The sequence below is a fragment of the Hippocampus guttulatus genome, chromosome 12, assembly GCF_054856545.1.
Source record: "Hippocampus guttulatus isolate MCC_2025c chromosome 12, RoL_Hgut_1.0, whole genome shotgun sequence".
Classification (NCBI taxonomy): Eukaryota; Metazoa; Chordata; class Actinopteri; order Syngnathiformes; family Syngnathidae; genus Hippocampus; species Hippocampus guttulatus.
The window spans coordinates 3,330,823-3,355,513 of NC_141272.1; the positions used below are offsets into that span (position 1 = coordinate 3,330,823).

General features: G+C 45.3%; 1 protein-coding gene and 1 long non-coding RNA gene across 6 annotated transcripts; one reads left to right on the forward strand and one right to left on the reverse strand.

Moving 5' to 3' along the window:
- Positions 1-482: 482 nt before the first annotated feature.
- On the reverse strand, positions 483-24,339 carry gdpd5b (glycerophosphodiester phosphodiesterase domain containing 5b). Of its 5 annotated transcripts, none has more exons than XM_086125060.1 (18): positions 23,889-24,337; positions 17,889-17,928; positions 15,760-15,932; positions 12,228-12,331; positions 11,029-11,122; positions 10,865-10,924; positions 10,486-10,584; positions 10,066-10,159; positions 9,212-9,357; positions 8,156-8,238; positions 6,575-6,725; positions 6,232-6,453; positions 5,984-6,141; positions 5,730-5,877; positions 3,655-3,737; positions 2,937-2,951; positions 1,807-1,919; positions 483-1,406 (listed from the first exon to the last, which is right to left on the reverse strand). In XM_086125060.1, the coding sequence occupies exons 3-18, from the start codon at positions 15,874-15,876 to the stop codon at positions 1,315-1,317; spliced, it is 1,779 nt and encodes a 592-aa protein (XP_085981186.1). In that variant the 5' UTR covers positions 15,877-15,932; positions 17,889-17,928; positions 23,889-24,337; the 3' UTR covers positions 483-1,314. The 5 variants fall into 5 exon arrangements, with proteins under 5 accessions (XP_085981186.1, XP_085981188.1, XP_085981191.1 ...); XM_086125063.1 differs by lacking the exon at positions 483-1,406 and adding an exon at positions 1,448-1,686 and having other exon boundaries at positions 23,889-24,339; XM_086125062.1 differs by lacking the exon at positions 2,937-2,951 and having other exon boundaries at positions 23,889-24,336.
- On the forward strand, positions 3,847-7,375 carry LOC147196972 (uncharacterized). Its single transcript, XR_015102425.1, has 2 exons — positions 3,847-4,118; positions 5,650-7,375. It is a non-coding gene; the product is annotated as an uncharacterized LOC147196972 (long non-coding RNA).
- Positions 24,340-24,691: the final 352 nt, after the last annotated feature.

Genomic DNA, 24,691 nt, shown 5'->3' on the forward strand with positions numbered 1-24,691 from the left:
CAATAAAAATGTGCAACTCAAACTTTTGTGATTTCTTTGTGTTTTGGATGAAAAGAAAAGTCACACAATTTGGCGATGTCTGCTTTTCTCTGGACATTAATGATTTGTTCGTATTTCGTCCTTTCACCTACTTTAGTCTTAAATTGAGTTTCTCTTTGGAATCGAGAATGATTTTTCAAAGTTAAATCACAAAGCACTTTCAAAGTGTTTTTTTTATCTTTGAAGTCAAAAATGTGGACGCCACTGTAAATGGTCGTAATGATTATGACAATATTTTTATGCTCTAAACAGAATTTGAATACATTGAGGGGAAATACAACAAGGTTTCACAGCGGACCTTTTCAAGCATAAGCAGTTCCTCTGAAGTTCAAGCACTTTCGAAAAGGGAAAAAAAACCCCACTTGAAAATACCACATTTACATCTGATTAGAATTACGATGAAAGTCGCTCTCCCGTTCGGAATGAAAAATCAAACGACGCACTTGTGGACTTAACTAGAAGTTGTTTTTATTTAATTAACTTCCGAGGCACAGTGCAATTCAAGCACAAGGCAAGTTGCCCCCCCCCCCGTTGAGTTAACTTACAGTTTTATTCACACTTGATCATATTTTTCTTACAGCAGCAAGTGACATGAAGATGCTTTTGGTTTGTAAACAAGACCGAGCGTCGACTTGACTGCAGCCAAGTGAAACGGGGTCCATCAATACAGTTTCGGGACTCGCATTTGTGTTCAATGCCGGCTTGCAAACACCACTTTTCATTGTAGCGTAGCATCACGTGCACTACACGGCACACAAGCGGGGGGGAAAAAAACCCAACAACAACCCACGGCCGTTGCACACACCCAACCAATTGGGATACTTACTAGAAGTGGTTTAAAAAGAGGCATAACACTTTTTTTTTTGTCCTGGCTGTACAGCTCACATACAGTAAATGATCATAACTGTTCCATGCGACCTCGGGACTTCTTTAGACAGCATTTGCACTGTTCGACTTTAAATAGAAATCAGGACACACAGTATGAAGACGAGCTGGAAGCGTTTTTCATGCTGAAATACAGTTTGGTTTTGTATAGAGGGTATATGCATTTAAATATTAAAAAAAAAAGGCATCAGTGCTTTTAAAATAGAAGGAACTCCGTTTTGGGTTAAATAAGCTTAAAATGAAGAATATGGAATTCTCCGATTAAAAATGACAAACAAGCCAAAGAAATTCCACGGCTTGGGAAAGTGCTGAGTCCGATGCGGGTCCGGGAAGCCGAAGCTTATTTACACAATGTACACAAAGCAACTGGCGGCTCGCTCGCTCGCTCCGTCATTGGCTCCCACCTTTGTCCGCGAGGTAGTCATAGTCATTGGGGCCGTCCGCATACGGCTCCTCGCCGCTCCCGACGCCATTCCCCACCTCTGCAGGGAGCCAAGGAAAGTTTGACATCACTGTATCGTGTCTTACTTCAACCCACCCCCACTTTGTGTAAGACAGACCGGAGCACAGCTAAGCTCCCGCAAGCGTGGCGCTCTCCCCGAGGGGAGTTGGGGTGGGGAGGATGGAAGGTGGGTCGCATGGAGGATGCGGAAAAGGGGCAGCAGGTAGCGAGGGAGAATTAAAAAGAAGGATGATGGCACAGACGAATGGGGACGTCACCGACGGGATGACGCGCAGGCGGAGGCAACTACTGGGCTTGACCTTTGATGGGATGAAGAGGAAGAGGAAGAAGAGGAGGAAGTTCACCGACACTCAAAAAGGAGACGGCATGCCGGGAGATAGACGGGAAAGCGAGACGAATGAGAGGAAGGTCCTTCTCACCGGAGAAGATGAGCTTCTCCTTCATGACATTGATGTCCCGACTGGACCTCCTCACCGCGGCGCTCAACATGATCTGCTCGGGGTTGTAGCTTCGCATGCCGCTGGTGCGATACCTGCAGGAGGGTCCCAAAATGTCAGCTCAGAAAAGCACGTCATCAACGACCGCTGCCTCTGCTCACGCTCAGCGCGTCAAAGTGGCGCGGGTGCGCCGCGGAGGAAGAATCGCAATTGTGGAGCCGTTGAAGGACAGATTAGCATGCGCTCGAGTGTTAGCTTCTGATGAGCGACACATCCTACCAACGTTAAGGGAAATGCTGCTGATGTTTGGGCACGGGTATTTGTGATTGGCAATGATATCATTGACAAATATTTCAGTACGTAATAATGTCCATCGTTCCGTCCATCCATTTTTTTTTAAACCGCTAATCCTCATGAGGGTCGCGGGGCGTGCTGGAGCCTATCCCGGCTGTCTTCGGGCAGTAAGGCTGTATCAACAACATGTGGAAATAAATAAAATAAAATGAAGGGGGAGTACATTCTCGATCTTGCAGAATGAAATACCCTTGGAAGCTTCCATTTAATTCAACATAAAAAAAATCGGATTGGGTGACTGTTCACTCATTCAGTACCAGCCAATTCTGGACCAAGTCTGAAAAGACGTTTAAAAACGTCTTTGGGAGTGAATGAGTTAATTAAAGAGTGCCCACCTTTCATTTAACCTTAACGAAGAGAAGCGCACAGCAGCAGGAACCCCCCCCCCCCCAGGCTGAAGTCCATCAGTGTCAATCAAAGACAATTAAGAGCCACTTCCCTTAATTTGGGCTGCATCCAAACTTCATTTGAGACATTTCGTACTTTCGGTCTCAAGTCGCAATTTGTGCCGTGTGTAAAAGCGGATTGGGACGCGAAACGTGAGAAGTGGCAGCAGTGTCATTCAAGCAAGATCCATGAGGAGTGGGGGGGTGGGGGAATAGACATGGACAGATGTGATTTTAGAAAAGAGCGGCAAGGGGGGGAAACAAACAAACAAAAAAAAGAGCACATTTCAAAAGAGCGAAATGGTCAAAAGAAAGAGCGGGTTAACATGAAAAAACAAGGGTGGGCGTGCGGTTACCGGAGAAGAGCGTTACCTGATCACGTGATAGCTGAGAGAAGATGCCCGAGTGCAGCAGAGGAGACGAGCATGCAGTTAAGGCAGAGGAGAAAGGACAAAGGAAAGAAAAGGGCAAAAGAAAGCGGGAGACAAGAGAGGTCAGTTTCGGAAGCCGGCACCGGCCGCCGACGAGCAGAGAAGCCACGAAAAGAAACGGATGCCCGGCGTCATCCGATCGTCGGGTCTCTGAACATATCCTCGAGGTACGAAGAGACTTTAGCTGAGGAGCAATTCACGGCTGGTGCACAAAAAAAAGGGACAAGTCAAAGGATGAAATCAAAGGAACCTGCAAAAAAATCGACGTTGTTTTTGCTCTTTGAGTGGCAAACGTATTTAGCTCGACAACAAATGCACAACCGCAACGGATCCCACCAGATCTCTTTTGTATTTTCCTGCACGGTCCAAAAGTGAAATGCGGATAAAAGCGCAATAAAAGCAGCTCTCAAAATCATCAAAACACAAGAATGTGTTCGACGTGCCCTTTGGTGGATTAACTCCGAATCCGACGTATTGCGGAGGGCTATCATTCAGATTTGGTCACAGGAAAGCAATTGGGGAGCGCCGGAATTAGTCACACATCAAAAAAGGGTGAAGGGAAGTTGAGAAGCAGTCAGGATGAGTACACAAGAGAGCCAAAAGGAGAGACATTTCTGTCCACCGGTGAAACATGGATTGTTTGACGCAAGTGAACTTACTTCTGTAAAATGAATATTGCTATGACCGCCACAAAGGAGATGAGATCTGCACACACCCACATCAGGCAGTATTCATCCGGTCTCTGGTGGAATTAAAAAACAAAACGCATTTTTTAACTTGTGTTATTTGTGTTCAACGGCAGATGGCGCTGTAGGTCAAGGATACACTCCTAACAGACAAAGGGTTGAACCTTCGACGAGATTGCAAACCAGGAATTAATCAGTGTCCGTCCATTTTTTCCTTTTAATACTTGGATTACACATCCACTCGATGACATCTGCCGGTCGGCTTGACTTTGCCAAAAGGAAGCGAGACTCACCGGTGAGGAGTTCCCATGCAGAGCTCCCATAAGGCGAGAGACACGGACGCTGACCGATTTGCTACTCGGGCCGTGAAACGCAAAGCCGCATTGTGATGACGTAGCAGGATTCGAGAGACGACCGTTCGATGATAAAAAGCGAGCGTAAGACTTTATAAATCCAACTATTATCTAGGACCTTCATCGTTAAAATGTTGCAGTGGCATTTCTTTTACAGTCAAGGCGACTGTATAAATCCTACAAAATTACAAACGACATGACACGATTTGTCTAGACCAGAGGTGTCAAACATACGGCCCGCGGGCCGGATCCGGCCCGCAAGGAGGTTTGATCAGGCCCGCAGGATCATTTTAAAGTGAAAAAATGCATAAAAGACACGGAATGAATATTTTTAATGAGGTGCAATTCATCAAATATCCGCTAGGGGGACACACTGTTTTGATCAGACAAAAAGACAACCTTGTTTTGATCAGAGAAGAAGACAATACCAGCCTCAGTCTGTCACTGAGACAGACCCAACACAGCAGACGCTATCAAGGATATGTGAATACTTTATTCTTTACACATATAGCACTCTCCTTAGTTTGTAAGGTGTAGGCAGGGATTACATTTAGAATTTATATGCTCGTGTAAAATTCCTTTCTTTATAAATCTCGTTTAATCTTAAAAGTGCATTACTATATTTTTCAATACCAATTACTTGTTAAGGTTTGGTGCCTTTGTACAGTCAATTGGATCAGCTGCAATGCATATATGTGAATGATAAAAGTAAATTGCATATTTGTCTAAGGAAATCTAAGGTCCTTCATGTAATGTTTTGTAAAAAATATATTCATTAAATTTCAACAATTTCCTAGTATTCTTGTGCTTCTTTAGACCAAAACAAAGGATATACATATTATTTTGGTTATTTACAGCAGAGTATGGTGTCATTTTTAATGGTCCGGCCCACTTGACATCTACCGAGGCTATATGCGGCCCACAATGTGAAATGAGTTTGACACCCCTGGTCTAGACAATGATTATTAAAAGTGTGGCGACTTGTAAACTGCTGCTGTCCAGTGTACGTAATTTCCCAGTGGTTAACCTTTTTTTTTCTGAACGAATATACTGCATCGGATTAAGTACAGTTCAGTATTTAACTTAAATGTGTGTGTGTGTGTGGGGGGGGGGGGTTAAGCAATACATTGTAAATGAACGATTATCTAACAACTACAGATTTCTCATTTTCCTTATTAAACACATTGTTAGTGTTCAAACTGTGCAAAACGTTACAGTGGCGAGCAAAAATATTAAATAGGGAGGGTTTGATACCACTTTTTCATATCCGATACCAATAGCGGAGCCTTGAGGATGATCCAAAACGGATTCTTTTTGTTGGTCTTCATAGTATATGGATGCAAATTGCTTATTCTGCTAGGTTTCGATCAGAGACGAAATTTCGGGTCGTGCCAAGTGTCTTGCTCGCTCTTGTTTGCCGTTGCACAAGATTTGAGTGGCGGTGGGATCCTCAGACCAACAAATCCCCCCACCACCCAAGTTTGAACATGGCTGTTCAATGCGCTGTTTTTTTTCATCACTGCAGCTAATTGCATTTGCAGCTAAACTGTGACGCCGATATCCGTAGCAGGATCCCTAGTCATTTGAAAGAAGAAGGAAATACTCTTGTGTTCAGGAGCTTGTGAGGAGATGAGTGAAGGCTAAAGCGTCGGACAAAATTATTGTGAAAAAGAAAAAAAATAATTGTGTCCTCACCAAGAGCCAGATGGGGTAAGGCACCTTTTTGAGGACATGCGGTGCCTCGGACGTCACAGCAGACACGTCGCTGCACCACAGCACCGAGTACAGCCAGGGCTCGTTGACCGTGTAGAGGGTAAGGCTGATGTTTTTCTCCGACAAGTCCCTGAAAGATGCGTTTGTTTTTAAAAAAAAACGTTTGTGTATGTATATGCGTGTGTGTGCGTGCACTTACTTGAGGCGTGTTCGCGTGAGTATGTATATCTATCTACCTGATTTCCCGAGTGGTCGCCTGGCTGTATCTGAGTACCAGCTGGCTGATGCTCGCCTCTCTGAGGCGTTGAGGATCTTGCTTGACCAAGGATGTTTGGACCAGACCAGGTGCAAGCTGTCTCACCTGATCCCTGTCTTCGTCCGGAGTCCACATCACCTGCAATCACAGGTCAGGTACAACCGTATTCAACTCCAAAAAGGAAGAACCCAGAAGGCTACAACGGGACTGAAGTAGGACAACTCCAACCAGACTTTGAGGAACCCCGGATCGCTCCACGGCCTGCAGAGTGTCATTGATCCAGCTGTGGTAGCAGCGGTGGCCCACAGGGGGTCTCCTGAGCCTGAACACCACGGTGGCGTTGTGGTAAGAGGCCAGTTTTAGTAGCTCCTCGAGGCTGCACACACTCTGGTTGGCAATTCGGCTTCTTTCGTGGGACGAAAGAGTGTGCGTCGTCCAGAAGGGGTCGTCCTGAGGAAGCGGAGGGTGGAGGAAAAGACGAATAATAATAATAATTCCTGCACAAATAGAGGCTGTTCAGTAAGACAAGCGAATGATTTTTCTTTTCTTTTTTGGAAGCTGCGGGCCCCACCTTGAGGAACCACCGTCCTGCATTGAGCTGCTGCAGATCGGTCCAGTTGAACAACGCGGCGTCCTCCATCTGCCTGTCGGGAAAAATGTTCTCGACGTCGGTCGTCCTGCGCAGGGTTGGGTCGTGCATCAGGAATGGAATGCCGTCGACGCTAACACGTGGCAGAGAGGGAATAGGTTACCGTCGAGCAAATGGGGGGGGAAAAAAAAAAGACAATTCCAAACTTTGCAGACTCTTAATATGCTTCTTATTGTGGGCGGAGTAAACTACAATGTGTTACGCTGAGACGTTTCTTCTATACTTCGGCCTTAAAAGACAGCCGTTATTATCTCTCTGAAGACGGAACCTGCCCTTGAACTGGATCAGCTGTCCGTAACCGGCAAGCTCACCGATCGGCAATTAATGGGATGTTATCATCTCAACCCTATTATCGATACCGGCATCCCGTCGTCGTCCTTCCATCTTCCCGAGAGGATTACTTCCCACTGTTAATGCGACCTTCATTTTCAAATGTTGAGCGGAAAGATGCTTTTCCGTTGTGTCTGCCGCGGACGAGGCCACGTGATCGTAGCGTGAGGAGCGAGGAGTGAGCTCGATGCTAATCTCGAGAATCACATTAGGAACAGAACAGGCAAGCAACAGACAATGCCTGAGCGCAACATTTGAATCGCAAATAATTTTTCTCTTTAGGACCAAGGCAGAAGAACACAAACATGGACGCACTGTGAAAGTAACCATATCCGAGTGTCAAGAATCTTAAAGGGTTACTTCAAGAAATTAAATCTGTACAGTTAATCACAAGCATTGTGGTGATATTGTGATTTATGAAACGAGTGCATTTTAAATCAGTGGTCCCCAACCCCGGGTGATTTGGTACTGGTCCGCACAGAGAGAATCAATAACTTTATTAACATTACTTCCGTCTTATTCATTTTGGAATCTGAAAGATGTTTTATTTTGAAAAATTACCGGATTCTCCGTTACATTCGTCTACAATGTCACTCTTGACGCAGGTCAAGGCGTGCTTCTCCGTCACGTAATAGGTTACAGCTAAAATGAAACCGGGAAGCTAGCAAAAGGAGTAAAAAACAAACGTCTTTGGGAAGGGGGAAAAGGTCCAGCCAGGACACAGAAGAGGAGCCTACGACTTTCAAGAAACAGAAGGCTACATTTAAGAGACAGCATCAGGAGTCCTACTTAAAATACGGATTTATCTCAACGAGAGATTCCCGCGCATCAAGCCCATTCTGCGGAATACACGGCGACGGGTGAGTCGTATTTTTCATGCACTTTGTATTTGTGGTGTATTTTATTTTGAAGGCACGTTTAAACGTTACCCATAGTGACCAGAGGGCGTTTACGGTCAGATAGTCCGTTCCTCGTGTCATGATTCGTGTTTATTATTATGTCACGAAAATACCAGTTTTCATGCAGCTCATATCATCTTATTTTGTCTGACATTAAACCGGTCCGTGGGGCAAAAAAGGTTGGGGACCGCCGCTTTAAATAACAACCATGTCTTTGGAACGTCATCTTTTAGAAGGCACAAAAATAACCTGTGAGTCGATTGTGTTTGGGTACCTGATTGCAACGTCCGTCTCCCACCCTGTAACATTCATTTGTAGCGCTCGCTGAAAGGACCACATCGTGTTCTCCGGCGCAAGCTGAAAACGACACACACACACACACACACACACACACACACACACACACACACACACACATTACTCCTTCAGTGTGCTTATAACGTAACCTTTTTATGATTTATTCCTGGCTATATCTTGAGAACCAAAACATCAATTGCGACAGGACTAGAATGCTGTGAAATGTGACACAACCCCCCCCCCCCCTCCCCAACTCTTTGGATAACAAATTCAATGGGCTAAAATCAATATGATCCCACACGCCAAACATCACTTGAGAGAAACACTTCTATCCCACGTACTGTACACAGAGCGAGTCAAGCTAGCGGAAAAAAAAAAACGGGAGGAATGTTATGATCGATTGGGTAAACCTGTGGGAAAGCGAGATAGGTCATGTGATTTGCTTTCACGGTCGCACGGAAACTCGGCCGTTTTTAGAAGCCGCTGTAAGGATCGATCACAAATAGAAGGCTGCGTGTTTTTCTTTGGCATGTAAACATGTTGGCGGCTCCCTTTTCCCATCCTAGTGTTGTGTAACGTTGAGAGGGAAACTGAGCCAACCGGATCAAACCATCTTCGCCTCACTTGAAAAGCAACACAATTAGAATCGTCTTTCGGCATTGCGTCTCGGCGGGCGTCGTGTTCTCGATGTGGCTTTCCGCTTTATCCATAAAGACAGCATCTTGTGTCATTTTAATTTATTCCAGTTCATTTCAATGCAGCCGGTATTTGCAAGGGGAGGGGGTGCGCAAAATACAAATCCTCATCATTCCTCAGGCAATAAAAGGGCTTTCTTTGGCTCTTGGCTGATCTTGTTGGGTTATTTTTAGTGGTTTGACCACAAGGTCATGAACACCAGAACGGCGATGGGAAGTGCAGGGGAGGAAAAAGAGGAAAGGCATCTACCGAGCGGTTGGTGACAAAAGCTGGCCCACCATTGATAACAGACAGAAAAGCACGCTGGTAGTGTTGTTTGGGCACACTTGGAACTCACCATGGGGGCCCCCTGGTGACCAATAACATCGGGGCGGGGCCTGAGGTTGCTGGGGTCCATGATGCAAGGGGAGGCGATGTACAGCGGCACCACGTACAGACCCAGTAACAAACTGAGATACAGGACCAGGACCACCACCTGGAACGCTACAGGACAGCACACTTTTCAACTCTTGGACCACGTCGGAGATATTCATGAATAAAACAGGAGAGCAGGAGAGCAACTGCCGCTCAGCTGAGCAATTGCAGCGGCAAGTAAGAGACTCCACCACAGAGGAGGTTGTTTCAAGGTCAGCGGTGCTCGTGGCGCGCGCGACCGTGTGCGTGTGTGTGCAATGGGAGAAAGGCAAAGTATGTGTGTGTATGCGTGCGCAAGGAGACCTTTTCACCTCATCATTCAGACACACAGATTTAAGTAACCTCAATGTTAGTCTTGATTCTGATCTTTTCTTTAACTCTCAGGAGAAAGAATATTTTCAGGTCGGGAATCTGATGGGCGTGGCCTCTGAGGAAATGACTCAATTGTATGATGACCATGACAATCAGTCAGTGCGTGGGACTGACATAAGACGACCTTAAATGCCGAGATGACGTCCAAAGTCACTGCGGCACGTAAGCATCGTTTGATTTGACTGAAAATAAATTCATGTGAACACGCGTGATAATAATCATGGATTCCTGTGTTCGAGATTGAAAACAAATCTCCAAAAAGTGATCTGTCTGACATGAGCCAGAAAGAATGCGTATTATCTGGCACTCCATGGCTCCAAGGTCTTTGGCCACTGCCTTCACACTGTTAATCATTGTACACGTCCTGAAAACAAGAGTGACTTTTAATTGGTGTCGCAAACTTACACGTTCTATCCGCCCGGGCGACCTGTCCGGCCACTATCCAGGACAGAGCTGTGGCTGCAGCGACGGCACCGATGTGCAGGAACGGGCCCGTGGCCTGCGTGGATGCAAGAACGGCAGAAGCGGATGCACCGAACGGTAAAGCGGATGTCGAGAAAAGATAAGGGCTGCAATTTGTCGAAGCATTTCCTTAAAAATGTGACGGTTCGGGTGGAATGCATCTCACGCTAATCGCACTAATTACAGCCATCTTAAAACTACTTACTAAAGGTTACTACAAACCGAAAAAAGCGGAATCTTTTATTTCGGCTATAAATTGACTTCAGTGAGAAATGTTCTCTCTTTACCGAACGGATCGTTGTCAATTGGATCGAAAAATATAGGAAATCGCCGTTCAGAGTTCCGATGTTGTCGTCAACCGACCTGCAAGGAGATGGGGATGATGTCCCACTCGTGCTGCCATGTTTCATTGATGGAGATCACCCCGACGAGAGTCGTCAGCAGAGCTGCAGTGACTCCTATCTGTGAGGACAGGGAGAGAATAAAGCCTAGCATCAAGCTGGACAAACATCGATCGCAAGATAACCCAGAGCGGCCCGCGGCCCCTTCACGGCGAAAACCCGTTGTCGGCATTTGTCGCGTAACGAAGCTTTCGTAACCTCCCCGTGACGTCGAGTTCGAAACTATCGGGGTCAGTCATTCGTGAATGAGCATACACTCCTGGTGACACATACGGAGAGTGACGCATGAGACACATTCTAAGGAAGACAAAAAAAAAAAAAAGTCACAGTTGAAACGGTACCTTATGCAACCAATGCAAATTCAGCTGCTGGCCGAGAGCAACGTGACAAAGGGCTAAAACCTGGCAGAAGGGAAAACACACACACAGAAGAGCGGCTACAGGCTGCTGTCCGGGAAATATGCCGCGCAGAAGATGAAATATGGATGTTTGTGGGAGGTACGAACCATTAAAAAGGCAATGTAGGTGAAGCCAGCAGCGGTGGTGGCCAAGACTGGAACGGTGCCATCGCTCCACTCGCCAGAGCGGTTGTAGAGGGACCTGCGGCAAAAAGACATTTTATAACAGTCGTATTGAGCGCTCGCCCGCATTTCATCATGAAAGTCCAGAGGGAAGCCTTCGGAACAAAAGCCGGGCATGTTTTTGTACTGCTGCCCGAGATCAAATTGTGCCAATGTCCGATCCCAAACGCGGCGCTTGCTTGCGCATCAACAGGTTGTGAGTGAAAATGAAAAGTGAAGATGTTGTTTACAAAAAGGTCTGAGGCTCACAGGCAGACATCGTGCAAATAGCAAGCATATTGATGCATTATTGGCGCAATAAAGCCAGCGCAGACGCCGCAGGGAACGCGACCGTAGCGACCGCAGAGTGCTGTTGGAATGTTAGATTAATACTTGCTTGAAACATTATGTCGAGAAATGAAAAAGTTCTGTCTTAGAGAAACAGAATTATGGTCTTCAAAGTGAGAAGACAACCACACCGCGTGTAGGTGCATGTACATCGTCGAAGGTGAGATGTGAAATAATGACCGTGGTTTACTGTGTTTCTATTCCCACGAACTTGTCAGTCGCTTACCTGTTAAAAATTTGGGAGTTTCGACCAGCATCCTGGAAATAATTTTGTCTCACCTTATGTGCATCCACTGCATGTCCTTTTGATTCAAACACTCATCACAATGTCGGGCTAGTCAGGTGTCAGAGCTGCTGCATTGTCACCGATATGCGCAGCCCTCTGCAGGTGGACCAAGACACTCCCCTGCTGCTAAATCACCCTCACCGTTGTTATGCATGCGCCGCTCGAAGAAAAGCAGGGCTATTTTGCATTTCTTTTTTTGGAAGGCGCGGGATGCCGGCTCGAATAAAACATGGGTGTGAGCTCCTGATATGAGCGCACGTGTGGCACACAAAGAGGGACTGCGAGCGAAAGAAAGAAGGCTGATGGAAACAACAACAACACATGTTCAAGGGTAAGTGAAGGTTAGAAAGTGGGCAAATGGAAAAGGGGTGGGGGGGGGCAGCCAAAGAGGCATCAGACAAAAAAAAGGGACGAGGTGACACAATGTTATTCACATTTTACGAGTACTGCAAACATCATTTGCACATTGCCGCAAGTAACCGGAGACGTAACCAATATGGCCTTGGCTCACCAGTTAAACTCATTGTAGTCATTGTGCGCTTCCAGCCAGAAGTAGAACCAGACCAGCAGAGCGCAGAAGGTAAAAAGCAGGACGAGGGACCACAGCAACTCCCACTACGAACACACACACACAAAGAAAACACGCGAGGAATCAGTCGAGTCGCGATGCAGTAGCAACTGGAATGACAAATTGGATGGCGTTGCATGTTCAAAGCACTTAACAGCTCCGGTGTCGTCGAGGTCAGAGCCACTTAGAAGTTAACTTTCTTTGGAAAAAAAAAAAAAGTGGGCTTAATGTTAAGCCCATCAGGTGAAGCGACCCGGCAACCTTTTTGCATCGCGTATTCCCTTATTCACATCGCTCATTAAAACTTCCAATGCGGCTAATTAGTGTCCTGCTCTTTCATGCACTTTCACACCAGGTAAATGCAAAGTATATGCGGGTGTACGTTTGTCGTTAAAGACTGACGTATATGGCGTATATTTGGTACCAAGCTGCAAAAGTGGTGGTCGCGACATCAAACAAAAGAGCCTGCTTTGAAAATGTGATTGAAGCACGCTCTTCCCGTTTCCCGGCTCACTCAGCAGCAGCGCAGGCTGAGCAGACGCGTGCGGCCTGGCCTGCCCCTGGAACATCACATTACCATTTCTGCCTGGCTGGCATTTATCGCACCCTGTGACAGAGCGGTGATATAAATCCTTCGGAACACAACAATCTTTTTGCATCAGGCTGTCGACGAGACTTTGCTCCACATGACATCATTATTTAGATTAGCCGGAAGCTGCTCTCACCTTTATTGAGAAATTTAGAAGACGGTGAGTTCAAGTCCTTGGCTTATGCAGAGCTTGCTTACGCAGATATTTCTTGCAATTTCATGCAACTATCTGAAGACAATTTGTCCTCGACAGATTGTGCCGCCGACAGTTCGAGCGGGTCAAGATTTCATGAACTTATAAAAAGGAGACTGAGCTCCTCATTATCAGCAATGCAGCACGCGAGGGAACTGCGCGAACGGAGGGGCGCGCTTGCTCGCCGCTTCAAGCGTCCATCTTGGCCGGAATTAACCTCTCGAAATCTTGTCACATTCCTGCGCGTTTCCAGATAACTCGCTGGAATTTCACACAGGGCGTACTAACTACAACGCCGCGATATCACCGGGACAAGCGAGAGTCAAGAGTGTGTGTGCGAGGAGAGCGCTCGGGAGACCAAAAAGAATGTGTACGCATTCTTGTCTGTTAAAAATGATAAGGTAGTACAAAAGATGTCTATTTGAACAAGAAAAAAAATCATTTAAAAAAAATTACGTGCCTTCAGTCATTCAGACCTTGATTTTTGTGAAGATACGAACAAAGCGGCAATTTCAGTTGAGCTTTTTGGGTCGAAACGGACAAAGACGGGTGCTCTCGGTTCTGCTGTTGTCACCTCTAACAGAGGAAAATGACACCAGACCAGGAGCACAGTTGCTGCTTTTTCTAAAGCCTTTTTTTTCGTGCGTGTGTGTGTGCGTGCGTGCGTGTGCAACTCAATTTTGAAGACTGGCAAAATGGAAATACTTTCAATTATTACTGAGCAGCGGATCAGCTTGCACTGTGTGACATGGGCCTGGCACCTACAAAGCACCTTGAACACACACACACACATACACACACGCACGTTCACACAAAAGCAGACTCACTGAGGACATAATGCTGACCTGAATGTGAGGGGTGGGGTGGGTTGGGGGGGGATAAAAAAAGGAAAACAAAAAAGGCAGAGCATCCTTTTGTGAGTTTTGAATGCTTCTTCAACTGTCTCAGCATCAGATTGTCAGTTCTCACGCACCCCACGAATCACTCAGGTCCAGTTACTGGAAACTGACACCCCTTCTTGATTGGTCGTCGTGACAGCAAGTGTGACGAGTTTATCAGGAAAATGATGCATCACATTTCTGTCCGGGCAGCTCAGTATAATATGGCTAAAGTAACCCATGTTTCACGATGACATTTTTTTCCACCGTTTCCTGTTGTAAAAACGGAAATGGATTCTCTCCCGCCGTAATTTTCAAAGTCTCGATTGTACAAAATACAGTTCAACAAAAGTGTGGAGTCAAAGACAAGTAGTTCAAATGGACAAAACTAAAGGATGAGCTTCTCAACGAAAGAATGCTGACTCGGCACTCTCCGTTGAGTGGAGAGGACCATCGCTTGCAACAGGAAATAGAGCTACACCGTGTCCAGTTTCCTGTACAAAGGAGACCAGAAATCAATACCTCGACAAATGATTGTGAAGCACCTTCCATACTTCTCTCTCTCTTTTAGAGACTTAATGCATGCTGCAAATTGTCTTTACGGGTTGAGTTGACAGGATCAGACTCTGTGCGTGTGTGTGTGTATGTGTGTGTTTTGCAGGTTTCTACTTGTCCACAGTGCACATGTGGGCATAAACAAATTCTCCACGTAAGCGTTGAAGTGCATTTCGAGTGTGGACACTGAACACGAGGCTTCATGCTGTGAGACTGCTGCAACCACGCAACTCCTGCGTCCAAATGGAGAGATGAGCCGAAGGAAAAAGCCAGGCCAAATGCCTTCGCGAGATTGATATTTATGATGGCAAAAATGGCCTCATGCAGCATTTCCTGCATTAATATATACAGCAGGATATGATCACATGAACTGTCTCAAAACTTGAGAACTGAGGCAAAAGCAACTTTGAAAAGAAAATAATCAAGATTTTTTTAAATGAATTTGACATGGCTGACTGATTAGTGCGCAGACTCGATGTGGCGGCAGACTGTATTGTGATTCAACAAAAGCCTTTGGAGGATGAAGGTCATTGTATGACAGCGGCGAGGACACTTTCACTCAGAAGGTAATTACCAAAAGGTCCCTGAGGATGGAGAGCACGCACTTATGGATTCCAACCCACAACAGATTGCAAAATTCAGCATTTGTGCGGGGTGTTGTTTTGAACTCTTTCCCCCTCCTGCACAGCATCATTCGCTGCTGAATGTGGGGAAAATGGGCCTCACAAGTGCAGCGGGGTTCGATTCCGGCCTCCCTGTGTGGAGTTTGCATGTTCTCCTCGTGCCTGCGTGGGTTTTCTCCGGGTACTCCGGTTTCCTCCCACATTCCAAAAACATGCAATGGCGGCTGATTGACCACTCAAAATTGTCCTTGGGTGTGAGGGTGAGTGCGGATGTTTTTTTTTTTGTCTCCGTGTGCCCTGCGATTGGCTGGCAACTGGTTCAGGGTGTCCCCCGCCTACTGCCCGAAGACGGCTGGGATAGGGTCCGAAACCCCTCCCCCCCCGCGACCCTTGTGAGGGTAAGCGGATCAGAAAATGGATGGATGGATGGATGGATGTGGGGATGTCCACAATGTGACCCAAACCAATGTTATTTCCCTTCCCGTGCACTATGTGGACTCGCATCAAAAAGATCCTTGCATGTCAAATTGTAAATGAAAGATCTTTCAAAATCGGGCCAATGCAACAACGTGGCACATGCAGTACGCTGTTGGGATGCTCACATCCAGAGAGGTGACCAAACACTTGTTCTGCTTACCTTGGTGGTGTCATCATGGGAGCGCTGATAGCGTTTCCAGCGGCAACCGTAGATCCCGGTGATGCAAGACAAACACAGCTGGCGCTCATAGACTTGGAGGGGTTGGTGTTTGACCATGCTCCTTCTGTCAGTCCTGCTTCCACAAGTCAAACATCTCACAGACCGGATGGATGCTGTAATATAATATTAGGACACCGTATCACAAATGCTACATTCAAAGTTCTAAAGCCTCATATGTTTGGGAATTCAATTCCTAAAAAGTAAGGCCGGCTTTCTGGTACCAGCGGTCGATAGTCGCAGGTAACCGCAATGTGTCTCCAGCCACCAATAAAAAAGAAAAACACATTCATATGCGTCACTGGACAGCGACAATATGTGAAAGTACCCCCCCCCCCCCCAAAAAAAATCTTCCGTTCTGTAATGTACTGCTGTGTGCGTGTGGAAACTTTGTTTCAAGACAAATTTCTTCACAGATGTTTCAGCTGTCCGTGAGCTGGGAATGCCGATGCTAAAAACGACGGCAACAGAACAGCACTAAGAGTGTCTTTCGAAAAATCTCTGCTGTGCTCAGCATGTAACAATTAATATGCTCAGCATGATTTGAGTCGGCCATTCGTCCACTTTGAGCGGGGCTATTGACAGAGAAAGCTTCGAGTTTGGAAAAGTGAGTTGTCAGCTGTTGTTGTTATGACTGTTGTAAGCCCAATGAATTAAAGACGGGTCAGAAATTCACGATACAAGTGACAACACTTTTCAAGATTGCGTAAACATAAACCCATGAAGAAAAAAAAAAGGGGGTCGGGCAAATTGTACAGTGTCTATAGCAACCCTCAAAATATTCCCGGCAAACAATTCGCACAATGGGAACAGCATTTGGAAGTTGGAACTTCCATATTGCGAGGCATTCTCTACATCTTTTTTCACTCTGTGAACTTTCAGTTCAATGTGCAAAGAAGTGCAGCGTGTCAAAATTCCAAGTCATAAATCAGAGCCCACTTTGGGGCTGATGCTGATTCAGCATCGGGACTCTGCAATGCGCTACAATAACAACAAACACTGCTTGCACCAAGTTTATTTTGACACGACGGGGCCTGCCGCTGTGCCGTGAAACTCCAAAGTCCAATCGGTGGTCATAGCTCGAGAGCAACGAAGCGCACATTTGATGTCTGTATATGAATTAGACGTGCGCACTCGGACAAACCCACAGGTAAAACTCCTCGTTCCCAAGATCTAATCGTCCGTCGAGGGCCTAGATGGCCGATTATGGGGCTATTAGGCTATTTGAATGTTTCAGAGAGTCACGATAACACTTCCTGCTGTAATCACGCCGTCTAAACTCTGGGCAGCCGCTCATTAGCATCGGCTGCAGTGGCTGCGTTTCCGGTTATTAGCGCAACTGCTCCGGTGAGGGCGGGTCGCAGCCGCGGGTGTCATGAACCCGGCCCACCCGCCCGGCAGGACCGCACAAGTTCCTGACATAGCTGCTCCTGCGCTTTCAATTTCCGCAGGGTATTCGACGGATTATAAAAATGAATTCAGCGTTGTGTCTCGAGGTATAATGTTGCAAAGGACGCTTAGCGCGGATTTTGGTCACACAGCCAACTTGACACAATAGTGCGGACACGCTTTCATTGCTATCACCCTTAGCTAATATTTCTTGTGAATAAATGACGTCAAATGAGTCGCACGGGAGTATTGAACAAACAGGACATAGGCTCAGATTAGATGACTGCACTGTATATTTACGTAGCTCTGGTTACGCTACATTTAAAAAGGAACATTTTCAAATAGTGACGGTTTATAAATGACTTTTGATGGCCACGCGATGAAAGTCAGCTCATGTTGTGATATGAGCATCAGGGGAGTCCCACCCTTTGAATTTCCACTCATTGCAGACCACAAACGCGACACCGTCGGTCTCCCGTCTCTCAAAAAAAAAAAAAAAAAAATTATAGTGTTGCAATTTATTACTACGACACTGTCGGAATTCAGCTCGCATCATGTTTTTCTTGTATATCTGGCCGCCAAACTCATTTTTGCCACAGGCCATGCGCAACAATATGATTTTACAAAAGGGACAAGTGTGATGGAACGCCCCTGACCACATAAAAGGAAAAACTGCAACCAACCTGAGCAGGGTGGGCCGCACCGTCCCACTGACACACCATGCTGCAAACAAACAAACAAAAAGATTCAAAACTTCTCTTTCATGTAACAGTAAATGACTTTGTCATTTCAGCGTGTAAAATGCGGTACTTGAGTAAAAAAATAATAATAAAAAAAGTGTTGACTGACATTTCACTGACGTTCACTCATCAATACCAGAATTTCGGGTCTCTATCAAATCTGATTAAGCACCATTCCAAGAAAACATTGATTTCTTGAGTGAGGTATCAATTGAATTCCGATTTGACTGGAATAAAAATGAGGTGAAAAGCATTCAAAGCAGGACAGAATCGTGCCACACTTTCCATAAACATGATTTTTGATATTTATTCAGGCAGCTCGACGGGTTCGAGCAATTTGCTTGAGGATATCACATCCATTTCCAGAACTAAACGATTCTCGATTGGAGCAATCAGTTGGCCGTAAGACAGGAAGTGAAAGTATTGATTGATAAAAACACATCTCCATTGACGCTAGCAATCAGGGGAAAAGGAAGCCGGGAAATCATCCGCGTCGGTCAAGGGTTGGCGGAACTCGTGAGACAGCTGTTGGCAACTCCTTTTCTGCTGCTTCACTTCCTCTCATCCGAAAAGTCACAATGAGGAAACGCTTCAGCATTTCCCTTGCAAACGAGGGGTCTTCTTCCGACCTTTGGGGTGGAAATGAAGTGAGCGGCAGGGAACTAAACTCGAAGGGGACCGCCTCCGACTGGATTTTTCAAACGGCAATGAGTCATCAAGCGAGCGGGAAAAGGCACGTGTCCAGACCTGCTCGGAGGAATGTGATTCCATCTGCCTGAGATTGCAATTATTATTATTATTTTTTTTAATGACACTTTATTACCGCGTGATCTTTAATGCTGGATATCCGAGCTTGCCTCGGATCATCGTTTTATAGCTTTTGTTACCTGAGCCGTGATGTTGACTTTGTTAGTCTGGGTCATCCCAGTATTGGCCTCGCAGTGCGCTTCAAAACATATCCGTTGGCATTTCTTGCCGTTACGTGAAACCGGATTCCAAACTTTTCAACAGAGACATTCGAATATTTTCGCCTGCTTGCGTCGGGTCGCAGAAAACACAGCTTTTATTTGAGCGTCTATACAATTGTCTCTTCCATTTTGATGAAACAAATGGAATTAGACAATTCCATGGATTAATAGGACGTCAAGATTATTTGTGGGATTTTGTCACATTTCTTGACTTTGTATACAAGATAAGAAAACCTTTATTAGTCTAACAATGGAGAAATTCCCAATTCACAGCAGGAAAGTTATGAAAGGAAGTAGAAGAACAAAAAATAGGAGCTGCTGTAAAGGCAGCCACGCTCGCGGCACCATGTATATGTTCACAGGTGAATTAAACCGTTATTTATCGAGTTTATAAATGATCAAGTATGGTGTTTATAAATAAATAGAGACAAATGTGTCGGGAAATAAAAGTCCAGTGAGTAAATGCAACTACGATGACCTCCGTCTATTTTTTTTTTTCAGATTTCAATGAATGAACAATTCAATGCATAAATTCAGTTTTTAAAGAATTAATTCATGGAGGTTATTTTCAATGTCTTTATATTTATATGATTTTTGACAGAAACTATCTCAGCCGCTTGGCGAGATGCGAACGGGAAAGCAAATGAAGTCGCAAAAGCATCCACGGTTGGCAACTCGAGTGAGCCAAGAGGCCAGAGAAAGTGACTGAGAGGGAGTCGATTAGTGACACATGAGCGACAAAGCCCATTAGAACAACGGGCGACGACAGTCATCGCATCAGAGCTGTTAAAGTCTGTTCGGCGCTGAGAGAGTTCGCCAGCAAAGACGCTTGGCACCATTTAGATGTTACGATGAAAAACATTGTTTCATAAATCACACAATTATTGCTAGAATTGAGTCCCCCCCCACCAAAAAAAAATATATAACCCATCAATCATTTTGAGGCCCAATACGAGGTCGGATAGACGCTTCGTGTATTGTATTGTGGAGTATACAGTACAGCGTGCACTTTTCATTTCAGTCGTTGAATTATTTTCTCAACTCGCACTCACTCGCCTGTGAGCGGCACACGCATTTTGTCCCCACCTACCACCGCGTCAACCCGGCTGGTTATAATGTACTCAGTCTAATGACATATCGGATGGGTCATCACCTAAAAAGGTAAACCATTAGGCCTCCATTTAATTATTGTGTATTATAAAGCGTTGTGTTGAAGCCACGTCGTCAGCTCGTTATAATTATGCTTGCGGCTCTCCGTTTGTCAGGAAGGCGGTTAAGAGGTCATGATGGCATCCGGGGCATAGCCTGCCTCTTGCCAAACTTGGCTACACTTTCCTATGACAAGAACTGACAGCGAGCGGATGGGTTGCTTCGATAGATGCTCAGTTCAATACTTCCTGGCCGACGGCAGACATCTATCATCCCCCCCCCCCCCCACCAAGTCTGTGCGGTGAAGACCTTGACAAAGTGCCACCACAACCCCCTTTCACATAGCCAAGTCAGCCGTCATGCTTCGCAAAACCTTCCCAAGATGAAACCTCGACAGTTACGAGTAGGTGGAGACTTGCAAATAAATCAATCAATAAATAAAATCGCTCTCATGTTTTGCTTTTGAGTTAAAAATAATGTCAACCACGCATTAGGGAGCCTCCTCCGTTAGCTCGGGGAAGTTTTGTTTTCAGGGCTGCATGGATTCAAATTGGCTGAGAGGATCCTGCACGGAAAGCGCTTGACAAAGCAACGCCGGACTTTCCACATGCACGGCAAAGCCGTACGAGACGCCGGTCTGGAGGAGCTGCGCGTGACACTGGTCCCGAGTGACAGAAAGTATTCAATTAAAAAAAAAAATTGTAACTGTCATCATTATCGATTCAGCGCGTCAAACCCAATGCCAGTTTGATTATCAAGGTGCTCGCAGGCTTGCAGTGGAACGACAGGCAGCAAGCGTCAAACATCTCCACTCATTCAGGCCTTATATGCCCACATTTTCATTTCTTGAGCTGCTGTCCTCTGGATTTGATGTACAATCCACCACTGATTGCCAAGGCCTAATAAAGGCATGTCAGCCTCTGCCATTGAACAACTTTTTTTTTTCCCAGCTATGCAAACACATATTGGATGCGTTCAGAAATGAGGGTTTGTGAAATAAGTCATGCCGGAGAGCACTCTCCACCTATTTCTTGCTAGTTGGATATCGACAGAGTTTTTCTGAAATATTGGCCATCCCTCTGCTAAACAATAGAACTTCGTGCGCTATGAAAATTAATCCGGGTGTGACTGTTCACATTCACCCGCAATTATTTGGGCCAACCAATTTTAGAATCCAGCAAATCCTTTTCTTTTCTTTTTTTTGGAACATGGTAGGTCCATTTCAAATGAATGTTAAAAAAATCCATACCTTGTTTTGGAATAAAACCTTCTATGCCACTATGTAAACGATGCATTATTGAGCCGTTATTGACACTTAATACTTGCTACCTACTGTATATGTGTCTTTTGTTTGCCTGTTTTTTTTTTCCTAATGTGACGCTTTCTTTCCAGGAGCCACGAGTTCAATTCACACGGACCACAACAATCCCACTCGTGTCCTTATCCTACAGTTTATTTATTTTTATATATGTATTTATTTCATTGGAGGCAGTGCACATTAATCAACACAAGAATAAACTGTGTAAATGCGCCTGACTTAGCATAAATGCTAATTTTCAGATGTAGTCCCAAGGCAGGTTTCTAAAAGCACCGTGAGACACAGAAAACTTGAAGACTACAACGACAGAAATAAAAACCAAATAGGTAAGACATCATGAAAGAAATGATACAAACAGTTGCAGTCTTGGCAGCCCGGTAGTCCAGTGGTTAGCACGTCGACTTCACAGTGCAGAGGTACCGGGTTCAATTCCAGCTCCGGCCTCCCTGTGTGGAGTTTGCATGTTCTCCCCAGGCCTGCGTGGGTTTTCTCCGGGTACTCCGGTTTCCTCCCACATTCCAAAAACATGCATGGCAGGCTGATTGATCTCTCTAAATTGTCCCTAGGTGTGAGTGAGGGTGTGCATGGTTGTTCGTCTCTGTGTGCCCTGCGATTGGCTGGCTACCAATTCGGGGTGTCCCCCGCCTACTGCCCGAAGACAGCTGGGATAGGCTCCAGCACCCCCGCGACCCTAGTGAGGATGAAGCGGTTCGGGAGATGAATGAATGAGTTGCAGTCTTCGATTACAAGACAAAAGACAGGGACAGACAAATCACTTAGAGCTACAAATTTGCACTGGAACGGGCTGGAGTCTGGAAATGTGCATGTCTGATGTATTTTTAACATCTGTATACGTTTTCTTTTGTTGTTTTTTTTGAAAAGTGGAATGTTATCACGGTCTCTAATGTGTATTGGCAACCTATTCCAGGATTGCGTTCCTCTTACGGAGGTGGCAGTTTGACCGTATTTTGCTCTCCATCTTGTTATATTGCAATCACCTCTTTGTCAAGGCCCTAGTTTATGATTGTGTTGACACGAGTTGCTCCCAAAATGTTCCATTCATAACCTTGTTCATGCCGACATGACCTTCCTACATCAATCACTCCACAAGCACGAGCAGCCCCGTCAGCCAAGAGGCGTGTTTTCTTTCATCTTGTCTTGACTTGTATTCTACGTTGCCATTAAACCATCAAAACATAAGACAAGCTGCAAAAGGATGCAGCCAGACCGGCAAATGTCATGTGCATGATCGTAACCAGACAAAATAGTACCAAAACTCCAACGGGAGAAATGCTTCCATGACATTTCAAGTCCATTCTACTGAACTAATTTGTCTACTTTCTCCGGATGTGGCCGCATTTGGGTTCATGGTAGAAGCGGGTTTTCTACCGCGAATGCCTGTTTGGTGTTGGACAAAGCATCTTTTTGGTGTTGACGGTAGGTAACTGCAGAGCAGATAGTGTGGCCTGGAGAGCAAACAGCTGACAAAGACATCCGCGGCATGCACGGACATGATGGCAACCATTGTTGTGGGAGCGCACAAAAAAAATAAAAATAAAAAAAATAAAAACCCGACCTCCCTCCTTTGCATTGCTTCGCGGTCCCTCAACATCTTATTCACTCAGTTGAAAGTCTCGATGAAACAAAACGAAATCTATTTGCTCATGTAAGAGCAGTGTAACGGTACGTGTGTCCCATGGTTTTTTTAAGGTCAGGTCACATTTTGGAAAAGCTTACAAACCAAACTGCTTGTCTTTTTTTTCATCAACAGTAATAGATTGTGATGACATTAAAAATGAAGTGGTGGCATAAGTATTTTGCTTCTGGGAAGGTTTAACAACAACAGTTTGTCTTTTAGGCAATGAACCATGCAGACAAGAGCGACCAAAACAGTTTGAAATGTGCGAATTATTATGCTATCAAACACTGGCATTTGTTATTGCTTAGGATCCATCTGAAATGCCTGGAGAGGCTTTTTAAAAAAAAAAACACATTGCTAGCCATAACACAGCTGAGCTGCGCTGTTTTTGTTTACGGACTAGGTGTCGTGACATTATGCTGCAAAAAGCAAAAATCCATGAGTAATTGACACCCTCCAGGAAGGGTTTACAATGGCCCATATTTGACACAAGATTGTGAGAAAACACTACTTTTGTCTCGATGAAGCTCCTCAACTCACGTTGACTTAGTTCTTTGGCATGAAGATGCCACAAGATGACAATTAAAAACTACTATCAGATAAATGAAGTTATCATTGTTATGACGACTTAACAGACAGAAGTCACGCAAGGACATAAAATGACACGACTCTTTTCTAATGTAGCTTTAGATGTCAGGTTGGAGTATAAACACTACAGCAGAATAAGAGCAGCAATAAAAGTGGTGTACAATTAAAACGTTTTGGGGGGTTTTGTGTTGAAAATTTTCACAGTCGTTCACAGAACGGTTGATGACAATTTGAGGGCGTGTAAACAAATTATAGTGGCAAGTGCAGGAGATTTTACTCACCTGTCCGCGGAGTGCGACCACTTTTTTTTCCCCAGGTCAAAGAGGAATTTGACGGCTCTTTTCACCTCTCCGCTTCCCGACGAGAAGACCCCGATAAGTGGAGGTAAAGCGGCGTATTATTCTTTTTTTTTTTTTTTAGGGGGAGACGATATGTGGGTGGCTGGTAAAAGTGCTGAATTTGACAGCAGAACCCCCACCCTCCTAAAAAATAAGGCAAAAGAGCAGCCCGAGCGCTTTCGTTGCCTTTTTTTAAGCTTAAAAGAGCGGTTTTTCTTTCACGCCCTTCGCTCTGTCAAGCTTCCTCCCGTTAAGGTTAACTGTATGTCCTCCTTCCTCGTCAGAAGCCGTGTTGTCCACTGGTCAAACAATTCAAAGCACTGAAAGGTAGGAGGGGTGGAGGTGCTCTTTATCGGCTGTGTTCCTGCAACAGAGACGAGCGTCACCAAACTGACTTTACTCCCGGACGGCCAGTGCGTTCAGGGAACATCGAAAGTCTAATATTTGTTATTCTTCTAACTTTAATTTGACTAAATGCATACGATTTAGTTTAAATTAATTTGTACGACTCTCAGCAAACTATTAGAGCGAATACCCTTATGGGATAACATTATTATTCTCAAATCGTCGTGTTTTTATGGTCACGTGAATTTGCTGTAGCACAAAATCCGAGGGTACGTGAATACAACAGTTTTTCACAGGCGAGTAGCCAAGGAGCATGTTTACTGTCCATCAAATAAAAGCGTGTTGACATTGAGAGATAAGATTATATGAAAGGCCATGAATACAACCATGCCTCGTCTACA

Excerpts from the sequence above, each read along its gene's own strand:
- gdpd5b (XM_086125060.1), bottom strand. The coding sequence starts at position 15,876 with ATGGTCAAACACCAACCCCTCCAAGTCTATGAGCGCCAGCTGTGTTTG. Across the intron at positions 6,142-6,231 it reads CCGGGGTTCCTCAAAGTCTG|GTGATGTGGACTCCGGACGA; the intron begins GTTGGAGTTGTC and ends CTGTGATTGCAG. Across the intron at positions 1,407-1,806 it reads GGAGAAGCTCATCTTCTCCG|AGGTGGGGAATGGCGTCGGG; the intron begins GTGAGAAGGACC and ends GGCTCCCTGCAG.